Source organism: Limulus polyphemus, unplaced genomic scaffold, assembly GCF_000517525.1.
Source record: "Limulus polyphemus unplaced genomic scaffold, Limulus_polyphemus-2.1.2 Scaffold300, whole genome shotgun sequence".
NCBI lineage: Eukaryota > Metazoa > Arthropoda > Merostomata > Xiphosura > Limulidae > Limulus > Limulus polyphemus.
Window position 1 is genome coordinate 617,512 of NW_013665910.1, and position 14,019 is coordinate 631,530.

Below are 14,019 nucleotides of genomic sequence, written 5' to 3' on the forward strand. Positions count from 1 at the left end.
CACTAGGTTATCTTTTAAGATGAGTTGGTAAAGCACTCGCACGTAGTGTAAGGGCCCTGCTCAAGGGAGACAGAATGGATTACTACAAGTAAATCTCACACCAAACTAGTGTCATCCTACGACCCTGAGACAAGGTTCGAGGACAGGCCTTGTTCGTGAATGTGGTAAAATGTGGTACTTCGTGTTAAAAAGAAACTACTTTGCAATTGCTAGTGGCTTAACCCTTTAGTTCAGTTGTTAGAACACTCATCTGGGGTATGACCAGTTGTGGGTTCAACTATGACTCAAGGAAATGCCAAAAAAAGATTATTCCAAGTGAATCATGATTTAGTTCTAAAAATTATCGTTTATTACTTTAATGTTAAATTCCGTACTCTAATATTTTTTTGTTTTTGATATTGTGAGAAACTTTTTGATAGATAGAAAAAATAAAATTTGAAGCTATTGGGATGAAATTTCATATTCATCAATTTGTTTGTTTGTTTGAAGTTAAGCACAAAGCTACACAATGGGCTATCAGTGCTCTGCCCACCACGGGTATCGAAACCTGGTTTCTAGTGTTGTAAGTCTGTAAACATACCACTGGGGGGCCTTATTCATCATATAAAAAATAAAGTCAGTATTAAAAAATTGATAATGTAGTATAAACTATCAACTAAAAAAAATGTTTTTCATGGTAAAATTAAGTTGTAATAATTTAAAAAATGTAAGTTCATTTATAGTGTTTTAAACAAACATCATCTAAATAAATATCAATATTCATGGTAGATATAAGTATGATTTCTTTTATTAAATACCAATAATTTAAAATGTGTTTTAGCAAACCTATAAACAGTACAAATGTTGTAATTCTACAGATGAATTTGAGTTTTAGATTTAAACCAATTCCTCCAAACAATAGACCAATCTATATTAAAATAATTGTATAATATCGTATATACAAATGTGTATCTCAGATATTTAACTATAGCTAAGAGAAAACCATCAAAAGATTATTCATCTAATCTATATATACAATACTATTTTTATTTTTTTTACAGATACTACATTTTACAATGTGATTTCTTATATTTCAAGTAATCATGTTGAAATTAATGAATTTGCAAGACTTATTCTTTTTTTGGCTGGAACTTGCCATGTAGTTTGTTAGGTGATAACTACCATTGTAATTACTATGGTTGTAACTTTACCTTGTGAGACATAATAAAACATGAGCCATGATCTTCCATTTGGCATTGAGACATTCGACTTTTAAGGTCATTTATTTTGTTACAAAATTACTTCTCTTCGCTTTACACAAATATGTTTAATCACTGTCATGGTTAGTAGTCTATACAATCATCTGAGATCTCTCCCTCAGGGTAGACAATACACCAGCCTCTCTATCAGAAAGACCCATGGCAGAATCCTGGTCTCTACCACCACAGAAACAGTCCTTCTCAGGACTTCCCTAAAGATGGCAACAGATTAGCATCCAAAATGTGAGATAAAAAATAGTTAGTAATTAGTATCCAGTAATCAAAAAATTAATTAATTAATAATTAGACTTTCGTGACATAGAAGACTACTAATTATGACAATGATTGATATCCTAACCAGAAGTACTCATAAGTTTTTTGAGTTTCTTTTGTACTTTGTAAAGTTGTGTGCATGTACATCAAGATGTAGTGACACTAGATGCTCTTACATTGCAACATAAACTGGGCATTTATAATTCTAAACAAACTTCTTTAGCTTACTGTCTCCTAAATTGTACCTTAGGTGTATATTTCTCTATATGTTACAATAGGAAAAGGTCAGCTTATAGATTTAGTAAGGGATTTTAATGCAAAAAAAATTCAACTTAGGCCACTCATAGGTACAAGTTCTTCACAGTGACATTGTAACTTTAGTTAACAACAGTGATAAGTGCTATAATATGGTTAAGCACATTTGGTTGGCCATATAATGTCTTTTACTCTTCACAGTCAATTATAAACTTAGACTGAACCCAAAACTTAGTTGAGCTTTGTCTACTCATGGTAAAATACCTCTGAAAAATATAGCAATAATTGGTCAAGAAGAACAGCCAGAATTCCATGATTACCTTTAACTACAATTAAACTATTTATGATTGAGAAACATACATATGTATGATTATTATTCTATGTAAAATGAGATAAAACATACTTTAAATAATATGAAATCTTGTTTTTTGTTTCATTTTATAACTATTATTGTTTATACTGCAGATATGGGGTTATTTTAGTCGATTATGACATTAAGAAATTTTCTGAAAGGTTTACTAAAGCTTATTAAGATCCCAGATGTCATGAAGAATTACTAGTCTTATTGTTTATTTAACATTTTAGATTTAATAAGAATAAAGAAATAAAATCACTGAATGGTACAATATAATTCATGCAAACTGTTTCTTTCTATTTTCCTTTCTTTTTTTTCGTCTTCATACACCTCAGCAGGTAAAATAAACCCTAGTGGATAAGAGTCTAGACATAGTGAAATAAAAACCTCTGTGATGCAAAAAACTGCCAAAAGCCAAAGGATATTGTTCTCAAAATATAGTATTAAGAAGTATCTTTAAATATTTAAGATACTACCAATATTGCAGCTTAGAATAAATTCTCTACAAAAAAAAGACAAGGTCTCTACATATGCTTATAAGAAAAAAAACTACTCTTTTATTCAGTGAATGAAGATAATAGTTTCTTCTCAAAGTTTCTGTTTGGCTTTTACATAGTTAACAACAGTTTATAATTAAGTAGTGCAAAAATACCTCTATTCTCTTCCTGTATGTTATATTATTAAGACTTATGACACTGAAATTAATGAGGTTCTAAAAAACAATGGCAACAAAACAACTATTCAAATTACATACCTGTTGTCTCAAATTTATCAGTTTGTAGGAGACCAAAGTGGCTTTTTGTTAATAGAACAGTATATTTTTTTTACAACATTTACTGAAGTAACATGATACTAAGTAATGTTATTTTTACTCCTTACAAAATGTTCTACTGACCTCCATTGAAAAAAAATATATATATTAAAATATCAAGAGTACTTATACTGAAAGATTAACAGATATGCAGTGAGCATACTTGAGAAGAAAGACACACACTGGGCAAAAGGAAGAAGAGCTACTGGTCAAGATTTGTTATATCAATCAACACAACCTGAAAGTTTAAAAGCTGTTTATAACACTAATCACAAAAACCCTAGTGTTACCAGCCATTTCATCCAGAAGGTGTTTTGTTTTCTGTGGAATAACCTGGAATGATTTTATGGCTAAACTTTAATTTTTTTCCAATCATTCATAAAGTATATCATAGTGGCCTGGTCTATAAAGGAGATGAATTCGAGGAGCTTTGTCTTCAGGGAAGTTGTGGGCATTAACCTTATCACTTTCTCCCCTATCCATGTACTGAATCTTGACTCCAACTCCAAGGGTGAGAGTCAGAGCTATCACATGAATATGGTCACTTTCCTTGTACATAGGTTCCACTTCCTGAAAATATAATGTAATTCATTCTTTACTGAGAGTACACCACACACAAGCTAGAAATCTTATTTTCACTTGATCAAAATATTAATTTCTCATGATACTAGACTATAAAAAATCATCACAACTGTCATGATTAGTAGCCTTAAAATAATGTGTAGGATTGAGATTGGCACAACATGAACCATTAAAAATAACTTATAACTAAAAATGCATCATCCTACCTGGTGACAGAATTCCAATACTGTCCTGTCTCCTTCAATAAAGTTAGAAAAAAAGGCTTCTTCTTTGCGTAAATATCCAGAAGTCAGGAGTCTATTTCAAGAAAGGAATGAGATAAACACAGTCAAGTTTTAATATTATATATATTCACTTTAAGTTACCAGATATCATAGTTTGAAGCAACAGTGTGTGTTTGTGACAATATAGGAATAAGTTCATTAAAGAAATACTTCTTACATGAAATAAAATATCCATACAGCTTCTGAAATAAAGAATTTGTATCTTCTAACAAAATTTTTACAAGTCTGTTATCAAATCTACTAAGTTTCCTATTTTTTTCAAATGAAACCAATAAAAGTTTATTAATTTCCCTTTAACAATTTTTCAGACAACAGTTTCAATATCATGACCAAATATAGATTCAAGTATATGGCAATGCTGTACATAAAGGTGCATTGTGTCTATCCAGTAATAAATCTGCTTTTTGTTCCTTGAAAATATTTTGTTTTACATTTACAGCTTAAGTCACCATTCTTGCAGAATGGTTGTAGATTTAAGTTAACATTTAAGCTTCTAGCGTGTTGTTGCATTTTATTGCTATATTAGGGGTGATACTTTCACAATGATGTATATTTGTATGCTGTAGCATTTAAAATTATTATCTATGTGAATTACTTCTTTCTCATAACATCCAAAGAAGGTTTTGTGATATAAATATTCATTGATTATTTTTTAAATTGTGTTAAAAGTCTGGTTGATAGACAAGGTCATGTGGATGAATACTGACAAACACTGCGAGTCTACACAAGTATTTCTGAGATTTATCAAACAGAATATTGTAAAATTAATTTATTGCTTTTAATTAGTATAAGCAAGTCTACAGACAAAATGAGGAGTATTCATAATTAACTTGAATTTAGATATGATCTTAAAGATTTATTAAACAATATTTAACTGAGATTACTGTTTAGCATTGAATGTTTATTGTAAATTATGAAAGTTACATCTAACTCAATATGATTAAATGGAAATATAAGAGGCTTAACTTGGACTTATAATAGTCTGATAACAGACTTCTTATTTTTATACCCAGAAAGAAATGGAACTACAATCTATTTTATATGAATATTAAAATATTGTGCAAGTAAGTTTTATCTCTGCAATAAGCCATTTAGTTTCATTTCTTCAACATATCAGAGTCATCTACTAATTGTGAAGGAACAGTAAGTCTCTTAACAGTGCTATTTTACTAAGTAAGTAATTTGGCAAAATTCCTATCATGTTAATTATCTTATTTAAATAGAAAATACTGTCTAAAAATTTTAAAATTTCATCTATATTTTACTAAATATTAACACTTTTTAAAGCCTGTTATTAATACAATATCAAAGGCTTTTATACATGATGTCATGTATTTTGAAATACCAATTATTACATAAGAAATTCTACAAACAGTTTTAAATAAGCATAAGATAAATATTACAACCTAATTCCAACCATGTGTGTCTTAAAACTGCTATACTATTTGGTCTTGTTTTCATGGGTAAATTTTGAGAAATAAAAACACAGATACTACAAATATATATAACTCTTAAAAAGAATTTCTAAATAAATTTCAATACTCAACAGTATATATTCACAATAAATCACTTTTTATATTAACTAATAACACAGGCCTGCAAATTTAAAATTTCATTAAAGTTGATTTGGTTTTAATAATGGATTTTAATATAATTTAGCTATGCAGATTTCGAAAATAATATTAATTTTTTTCTATCATGTAAGGATATTTTACATTTGGGAAGATCAAATTATTATTTCGTTTACTACAATGAACATTTTTATTATTATGTTTGTTAACAAAAATACAAACAAACTGAAGAAAAGGGAAGAACACCGATGTCAAACGATTATGCATCCTGATTTTTTTTTTGTGAAATCTACATCTTTTAGTCTCAAAACTATGTGTTGTGGTCTTTCTTTTATGTATTGTGTCTGGAGCATCACGTTTCAATGACCAGCAGTAATCAGCCATCATGCTGATGTTCTGCTTTCCCTGATGTCTTGATGAAACCTGTCTCCTTGTTCTTCGCTGACAGCACTGAGATTTTCATGGAAATAGTCAATATGAGAGTGTTAGAAATGAACTTTCAATCTCATATTACAACCCAACTCTTTGAATTTATTGATCATGTTATTGGCAATATTTTCATAATTTGGGTTATTTTTTCTAAAAATTTGTCAATAACATCTTTAAAAGCAATCCATGCTTCTTTTTTAACTTTTTCTCATTGTTCTTTTGAACTGTTCATTTCAAAGTCAATTTCCTAATCTGAGGCCCAATATCAATCCCTTCTTTGGAGAACACCTCTTTTAGACTACTTTTGGAGGAATCAATGAACAATCACCACTCACTTGGTTCATAGACTGCAGCTCCTAGCATTGCTATTAATTCTGAAAAATTGTTGCAATAAACCAGTGAACTTTCTTGCAAAAAGTATGATATAAACTCTTCTTCATGATTTCTGTACCAGTAAAATGATATCCCTGGAGAAAGCGAGTTTTTAGCCCTAAGTCTGGACCTCAAAATCTCTGAAGAATCCTTTGGAAGGCCCAAATCTCTCACCAAATTATTAAGTTCACCTTGTGTGAAAAGTTGTGGTTAACCAGACGTTTCAGATTGAAAACAATCCCTATCATCATTTCTGACAAAATTTTTTGACATCAGATTCAGAATCAGATGAAATTATATCAAGAGCCTCTTTGTAATGTCTGGATAGTTATCAACTGTTTCTTAAGAAAAAACTTCATATTTTTCTGATATTTTCAGTAATTAATTTCTACAGGTTCGGTAGATTTGAATGATCTTGTAACCACCATAAAAAATTAGGAATTAAACATAAATTATGCCTCTTTCATTCTAAACTGAACACAAATTGTAACACGAAAATAGAAATGTTTAGACAAAATAGCTTAAATCTCATAACATTATACATTTATATATATTTATTGTATTGACCTTTCACCTATGACCCATCTCAAAAGGGTTAAACAACCTCTTCTTACCAAAGAGATGAATAAATAATATTGAAAAGAAAAAATAATGTCAAAGTGCACGCACAGACAAATACTATCCAGAAATGACATGTTATGTGGTCTGTTAACCATTCATATACTAGCAGTATGTTTCTTGTGGGTTCTAGAACAATCGATAAGACTCTCATGTTGTGATTGGACTAGAGAAGTCTAAAGCCAGTGGTTATCAACATTTTAAGCATAACAAAATGTGATCCAATTTCGATGAAAATGATTCACTTATGTAAAAGCACATGACGTTTTATGAAAAATCTGTCCATGATGGAGAAAAATGGATATCATTTTCAGATTTAGCGTACAGGAATTACTGAAGAATATGTAAAATTTCAAGACAATAAAACCATCGCAGGCCTGTGTAACTACTCACTAGTATACCAGTACAAAAATTAACACTTAAAAATTGTGAGAAATGCATGTACAGGTAAAACATATGTATGAAGAAATTCATCAATGGAATATAGGTAAAGTAAAACAGGCAATAAAGCCTACATAGAGGATACAAATAAAGTAAAACAGGCAATAAAGCCTACATAAAATTAATTCAAAATAGATTCATCAAATTCGATGACGAGGAACCCACTTTGAGACTAATAATGGTTGGAGACCCTTGAATGGGTAATGAAGAAAAACATTAATATAAGTTGTGTTAAACTTATATTAAAGTTTTTCTTCATTACTCATTCAAGTTGTCTCCAACCATTATTAGATTCATCAAATGAATGATATGGAATAAATATAAGGAAATGGAAAAAAAGACAAAACAAAACTGTTGGTTCTGGTGTTTTTCAAAGAAGAGTTTAACACATAAAGAAGTTAGTTGATTTCACAGTAGTTACATATTTTAGCAATTTACCTCTCTTTTTTATGAACATATATTAATTCCTTTTTTTTTTGCATCACTCTTTTCTCTGAAAGAAGCCCAAAACTACTAGCTAAAGTTTTTTTCTTTCTTATGTTTATTACTGTGTATGCATTTCACCTTTTATTTTACATTAGTTTATGGCTGTTCAATATCATGCTTGACTTAAAATACTTCTCAGTGAAAACAGTGAGAAATATGTTTAAATTTCACTTAATGTAGTATTTTAAGTATGCTAGGAAATAAGGTTTTCCAGTCTTTTATCATATTTTATCATATTTTTATTTTTTAAACCTAAATGCTTTTATGTCATAACCAACTTCATTAGTATGTTTTGTAACTACTTAATTTTTATAAAATATAAGATAAAAAGATTACATCCAATTTGAGTTTAAGTCTAAGATATGATTCAGAATATGAATTTATTTAGATGGCCTGTAGTGTAAATACCAAAAACAAAATGAAATGAAAATTTAATTTTTTATTATTTACTATGAGCTTCTTTACTAATAAGCACAGCCCATGCTTGACTTAACAACTAAGACAAATTACACTGTTTTCTATATAAAATCAGTCAAGTTATGTTTTGCATGGTTATATGTTATTTCTAGTTCATAATACTCCTACCGATATGTTACCTACTTCCATCTGACTTACGTTTTCTACTTTCATAATAATAGCTCAAAAAAAGATTACTGTAAATGCATTGATTACCTAAAGCTTGATATTGCCATAGATAGAAAGTGAATTTATGAATTGGAAATTTCCAATAATTATCAGTAACAAGCTGTACAAAATTCAAGTGTTCAATACATGGAGTTGAAACTGAATTTACAAAAGTACTATAATAGTATACGATCTAGAGGGAAAGAGAAATCAAGTACTTATGATCAGTAAACTTCACACCAAAGAGTAAGTTCTTATTGGCAAATATACAAACGACAATAATTCACTTAGGTGTTGAAAGACAAAATAAAGGAAAGCAAATACAATGCATGATAAAAAAAAAGGAAAGGAAACAAGAATGAGTTGATACAGATACCAAAATATCTGGATTTCACTTACCTCATATATACCACAATGTAGTCTGAGTAACCCTGGTCATTCAATATATTAAGTAGTTCTTCTTCTGATATCTGTGTCTCAATTTTATTGAGTACTTCCATGAACTGAGGGAAATTAAATAATTATTTGAAATAAAACAAGGCATTATATCTAAGATAAACAGAAAAATTCCAAATTTTTAAAGCTCTTATGTTCTAATACAAAGGGAAAACATTATAATGTCAATTAATGCAGATAAAAAAAAGCAAAACCAACAGGTTTTGTATTTAGTCATATTAAACTTTAAAAATAAAACTAGTCAGTATCAAATCAGACAAAAATTTACAGACAGTTCAAAAATCTCAATGTTTGTTTTTTAAATGAGCTTTGTATATTTAGTAACCACATGCAATACATGACAGAAAGTCTAGTGTAAAAAAAACTGTAATTAAATACTCACTGTATCATGAAAATCTTCTATAGTAAATTGAGGAAATCCTAAGGCAATTAAATCTGGTTTACTTCTGGCAGCAACAGTTTTAAATCTGCAGGCATAAAAAATATCATTCACCAGTTTTCCAAATTTCTTTGATCAGAAATAATTTTATATAAATAAAGTAAAATGCAAGCTCTTAATGCAATATTACAATCTACTATTTTAAGTTTTCTACTCAAAGTAAATATGTCAAAAAGGCAACTAAGTCACATTTATAAAGGTTACACATATGTATGTATGTATGTGTTCATAACTTGACAACTTACACGGCACCACATTAAACCCTTTCTGGACGAAGGGGCATCATTGAAATTCTTTGATTTTATTTTCCTTCTCAGTAAGTTTACTTAGCCAAATTGCATGAAACATAATAAGACACTCTTTTGAAGAAACATTAAAAAATACTCCCTTTTATCTTACAATTTCAATTTTAATTAATGTTGATGAAAAAGTTCCATCTGATATATATATCCAATCAATTTCAACTTGATTGATATTAACATATTTCTTTTTATATCTTTTTTTGTCAATTGTGCTTTGATAGAGACTGTTTACACCACATGCTTTGACATCATAAAAGGGTGGGAATGAAGGAGCTGTAATAATAAAACCTTAAACAGGACATGGCTAATTATATTCTCAAGAGATGATGGTTTCTTAGGAAAGATAAGCCTATTTTTTTGGGATGAGCTGAAAAAATCTAAGTATGTTGTTTACAGGCAAGACGTCTCCGAGCAGTGCATAAATGTAAATGTATATATTTTCTTTTTCTTTGCAAATTACACTGAATAAATATTACGAACTGACCAAATATTCTATTCTAAAATATTGTGGAGTTAAAACTTTATAGAGTTAGAATCATTATGTATTTTTATTTGATAATTTTATATTCAAGTGAGCATTAGACAATTGAAAGGTGATCACCACTTGTGATAGGGTTAATGTAATTATACAGCCATGATATATTTTTGCATAATTTACATATTACCACACAATCATAGGTTTACAGCATTACTGTATGATCGAATTCTGAATTTCTGAAATTAGTAAAGTCAAGAATAGGTCAATGTTACAAGAACTAAAATTTTTGACTTAATTGTGACTTTTTGTTTCGCTTCGCAAGTGGTACCTGCCAGCTAGAAAGTCTAATCAACGGCCTGTCAAAAGACACTGAAAGTCTAAAAGTGTGTTTGTTGTTTTTATTTCATAAACAATAAGTTAAATCGTTGACGTTGATGGAAATACATTAACTATGTCTAACATTTTCTTAAATATTATTGTTTTAAGCTGTTTTTATTTTAGATAAGGGTTGCATAATTAAAAATTTTGCTACATAATGAATGCATAATATTTACTTTTTCTGCATTATTAGTAATTCTATAGTGCATAATTTTAAATTTTAGCAACACAATTTTAATTTTGCCACATAAAAAGTAAGGCCACATACAATAAACATACCATAGAAAAGCATACAAAATGATGAGATTAAGTTCCAAAAAACATTTTAGCTGCTGCATATAGAAATACTATTACGTGGATAATAATAGCAATAAATAATAAAAAAAGTGTTTTTTGGGGGTTTTCAGCATTCAATTACAACTAGACAGTTGTTTGCCTTAACTGGTTAATTCTATGTGGTGGCAACAGCTTTAGGATTTTTGGCTATTGCACTGGTTTGACGATTGATTTTTGGAAAATTCATACCCTAGCTTTAAAAGCTTTAGTTATTTGTAAAACATTGAATAATACAGAACAAACAGCTTACAAACTATTTCTAAAAAAACTTACATAATTTTTTTACACAACCTACCTGAGATATTCTTGTTTGTCATGTAATAAACTTTCAAGATATGCAAAGCTAAAGGCTCTGAAAAAGCAGTTACCATCTGGTCTTGTCCTTCGCATGAACTGGTATTTGTTTCTTAAATCCTAGAAAGATTAACTATAATAACTTGGAAGTGACCACACTCATACAAATACAAAACATATATTTATAACACTCTAGATTACTGCTTCATGTACAATCACATGAAGCCTAGATAATCTCTGGGCAACCTCAGTAATTCTCTAAGTCTTCATAATAGAGACTTTATTTGAATCAGTTTATTTGTTTTATTAAATAGAGTGCTAAACTGATACATAGTTGTGTAAAAAAGTACTAACACTAAAGTCAAATTGCTTAGCAATAACATGCAAACTAAGATACAGATGAGTTAACAATGACAGTGAGTTAAGTATCCATCAATCACCATCTAATTTCATGTAATTATGTAGTTGTGTAAAATATTATCATTATCCAAGACCCAACAGAAGTCTCATAAAATGGGCCAAGTTGTAGGTATGCCAGCTAATTATTACAACATTTCAATGAAACAAAATCCTAACAACCTAATTCAAAATACAAAATGCACAAAAAAATAATCATTCAGAAAGATTTGTGAGCACCATTACCACTACTTGGGACTTTTCCCAAAATCTTGGGATCTTAGGAATTTATTACAAACTTTAATCAAATTTTTGAATTTTTCAAGATTAGAAGATTATCGAGTTTTATTTTTCAAAAATCTTGAGTAGTGAAAAAAATTCAAAGTATGAAATATGATGCAATATGACAACTTATCATATATTGACTTAAGCACTTGTGAATGACACCTATATTATCTTGGTAACATCCTGTACCAAGAATCAAATATCTGACATTTTCTGGATGTTGAGCATGGCCTGTCTGGGTTGAAGAAGCAACAGGACACTTAGCCCAAGTTGTTCAACTGGTGTTGTCATGTCACCACACTGCATAAGACATGAAAACCTCTCTCCTCTTCCACAGACTGCAAATTTGGCATCCTGTGATTCAACAATGCACACTGGCAGATTGCAACAGTAGCATTCACTGTCTCAGAATGTTGCATTTTTCAACAATTGCCTGTCTTGTTACATAGAATAAATTGGGTTCATCCTGTGAAGTTTAGTGGTAAGACACGTAAGACTTTTCTCCCAGTTTAAATGATATCTGTTAATACAATATCATTCTTATTGGTAGAAAATATGTATTTAATATGGTAAACTTGCGTTTCTGCTGTTCTCAGTTAAGAGGGTCCTGCCATCTTGTGGTCAATGTTCCTATTAAATTACCTGTCTTTAGAAGATGTCAAGTTTAAAATAAGTTGAACATTTTTATTCCTGTTCTACACATTATAAATTATCTAACTTAATGACAATACCTTAAAGCTGAAAATGTTTATAAATATAATATCTTCTTGGGGTGGAGTAGTCTAATATTAATTTTCTTCACAAAGACATACTACATATAAAACACACTGCATTCTCTAAAATATACCTAAACTTTATATCCTCCAATGCAAATAAAGTAATGTATTTAAATGATTAATGACAATAAAATGTTTTTGTCACACCCCTCAAGTTGTTTTTTCCTCCAACTTTGGATGAGTGAAAGTGAACATTGAATTTAAAATTCTCTTCACTGAAATTTGTTCAAACTGTTGAATATATTATGTTCCATTCATTACATCACAGATAAGTTACCATAATGATACCACAGTTTGTAATGATTCTTCTACAGAAGTCAACCCTCCATTTAAAAAAGTTAAATAGTACAAACAGACCTTCAATAATGATTGTATAAGGTTCTGGATTTGATGTATGAGGAAAATGAGCAACCCAAATGATAAGTCTATTCTAATTTGCACAGAGTGTGACTATAAGTTGAAGGATGCCAACAGGCTGACTTTAATGAAACATAAAGCCACAAATAAGCATAGTGCATTCACAGCTAAACAAAGAACAGTGTGGATCAGTACTTTTTTCAACAAACAGGCAGAACCAGATATCAATAAAATAACTGTAAAAGCTGAAGTTTTGCTATTTGAATTCACAGCTGAGCAGAAAATGTCATTCCTTTAGGTCGACCATATGGCTGAACAGATGAAAAGAATGTTTCCAAACAGTAAAATTGCCCAAAACATCAAGATCAAAAGAAACAAATCATTGTATTTGACAGAAGAAGGAATCACTTTGAAAGAAAGTGAGTTATTGTTGTCAATTTGCAAGTACAATAAGTTTTGCTTATCATCAGTGAATATCCTGACTTTTCGATCTCCTAAATCCTTGCTGTTATTTTGACATTCTACCATAATAGGAAAGTAAAAGAATGTCTTTGATGAGGAATCAATTTCTATGGGGGCAAATACTGGTTTCCAAGCTCATCTGAAGGCATGGGCATCTGCAGTTATTAAATCTCTTGCAACGAGGTTGGTCTAATCTTATTGTTTGGGATGAATGCACAATGGCGCACAAAAATCGCTCGAGGTTCTTGATCGATCATTGCAAGATTTGCGTGGAAACATCAGACCATTTGGGGACGCATTAATATTGCTTGCAGAATATTTCAGGCAAACATTACCTGTAATTCCGCGATCGACACCAGCGGATGAAATAAATGCTTGCCTGAAATACTCTACTTTGTGGCGACACATAAAGATGTTAAAATTAACTACAAATATGCGTGTCCAGCTGCAAAACGACCAATCAGCTGAGATATTCTCACATCAATTGCTGGAAATTGGGAACGGAAAGGTGCCGGTTGATCTGACCTCAGGACGAATTTCATTGCCTCATAACGTCTGCAATTTAGTGACGTCAAAAGAAGAATTGGTTGAAAAAGTATTTCCCAATATTTAAACCAATTATAAGAATCACGATTGGCTGAGTGAATGAGCTATTCTTGCGGCCAAGAACAAAGACGTCTAGAAACTTAAAAATATTATTCAGTCTAACATTCAAACTGAG

At 30.1% G+C, this 14,019-nt stretch overlaps 1 protein-coding gene across 1 annotated transcript in view; it reads right to left on the minus strand.

Moving 5' to 3' along the window:
* Positions 1 to 771: 771 nt before the first annotated feature.
* LOC106457181 (ubiquitin thioesterase OTUB1-like) overlaps positions 772 to 14,019 on the minus strand; it is a 22,480-nt gene continuing 9,232 nt past the window's right edge. Inside the window, exons 4-8 of the mRNA XM_013916575.2 lie at positions 11,024 to 11,142; positions 9,178 to 9,262; positions 8,739 to 8,842; positions 3,721 to 3,811; positions 772 to 3,502 (exon numbers count right to left, since the gene is read on the minus strand). Of these exons, the coding sequence (XP_013772029.1) occupies positions 3,305 to 3,502; positions 3,721 to 3,811; positions 8,739 to 8,842; positions 9,178 to 9,262; positions 11,024 to 11,142 (597 nt within the window). The 3' untranslated portion in view covers positions 772 to 3,304. The remainder of the gene's footprint in view (positions 3,503 to 3,720; positions 3,812 to 8,738; positions 8,843 to 9,177; positions 9,263 to 11,023; positions 11,143 to 14,019) is intronic.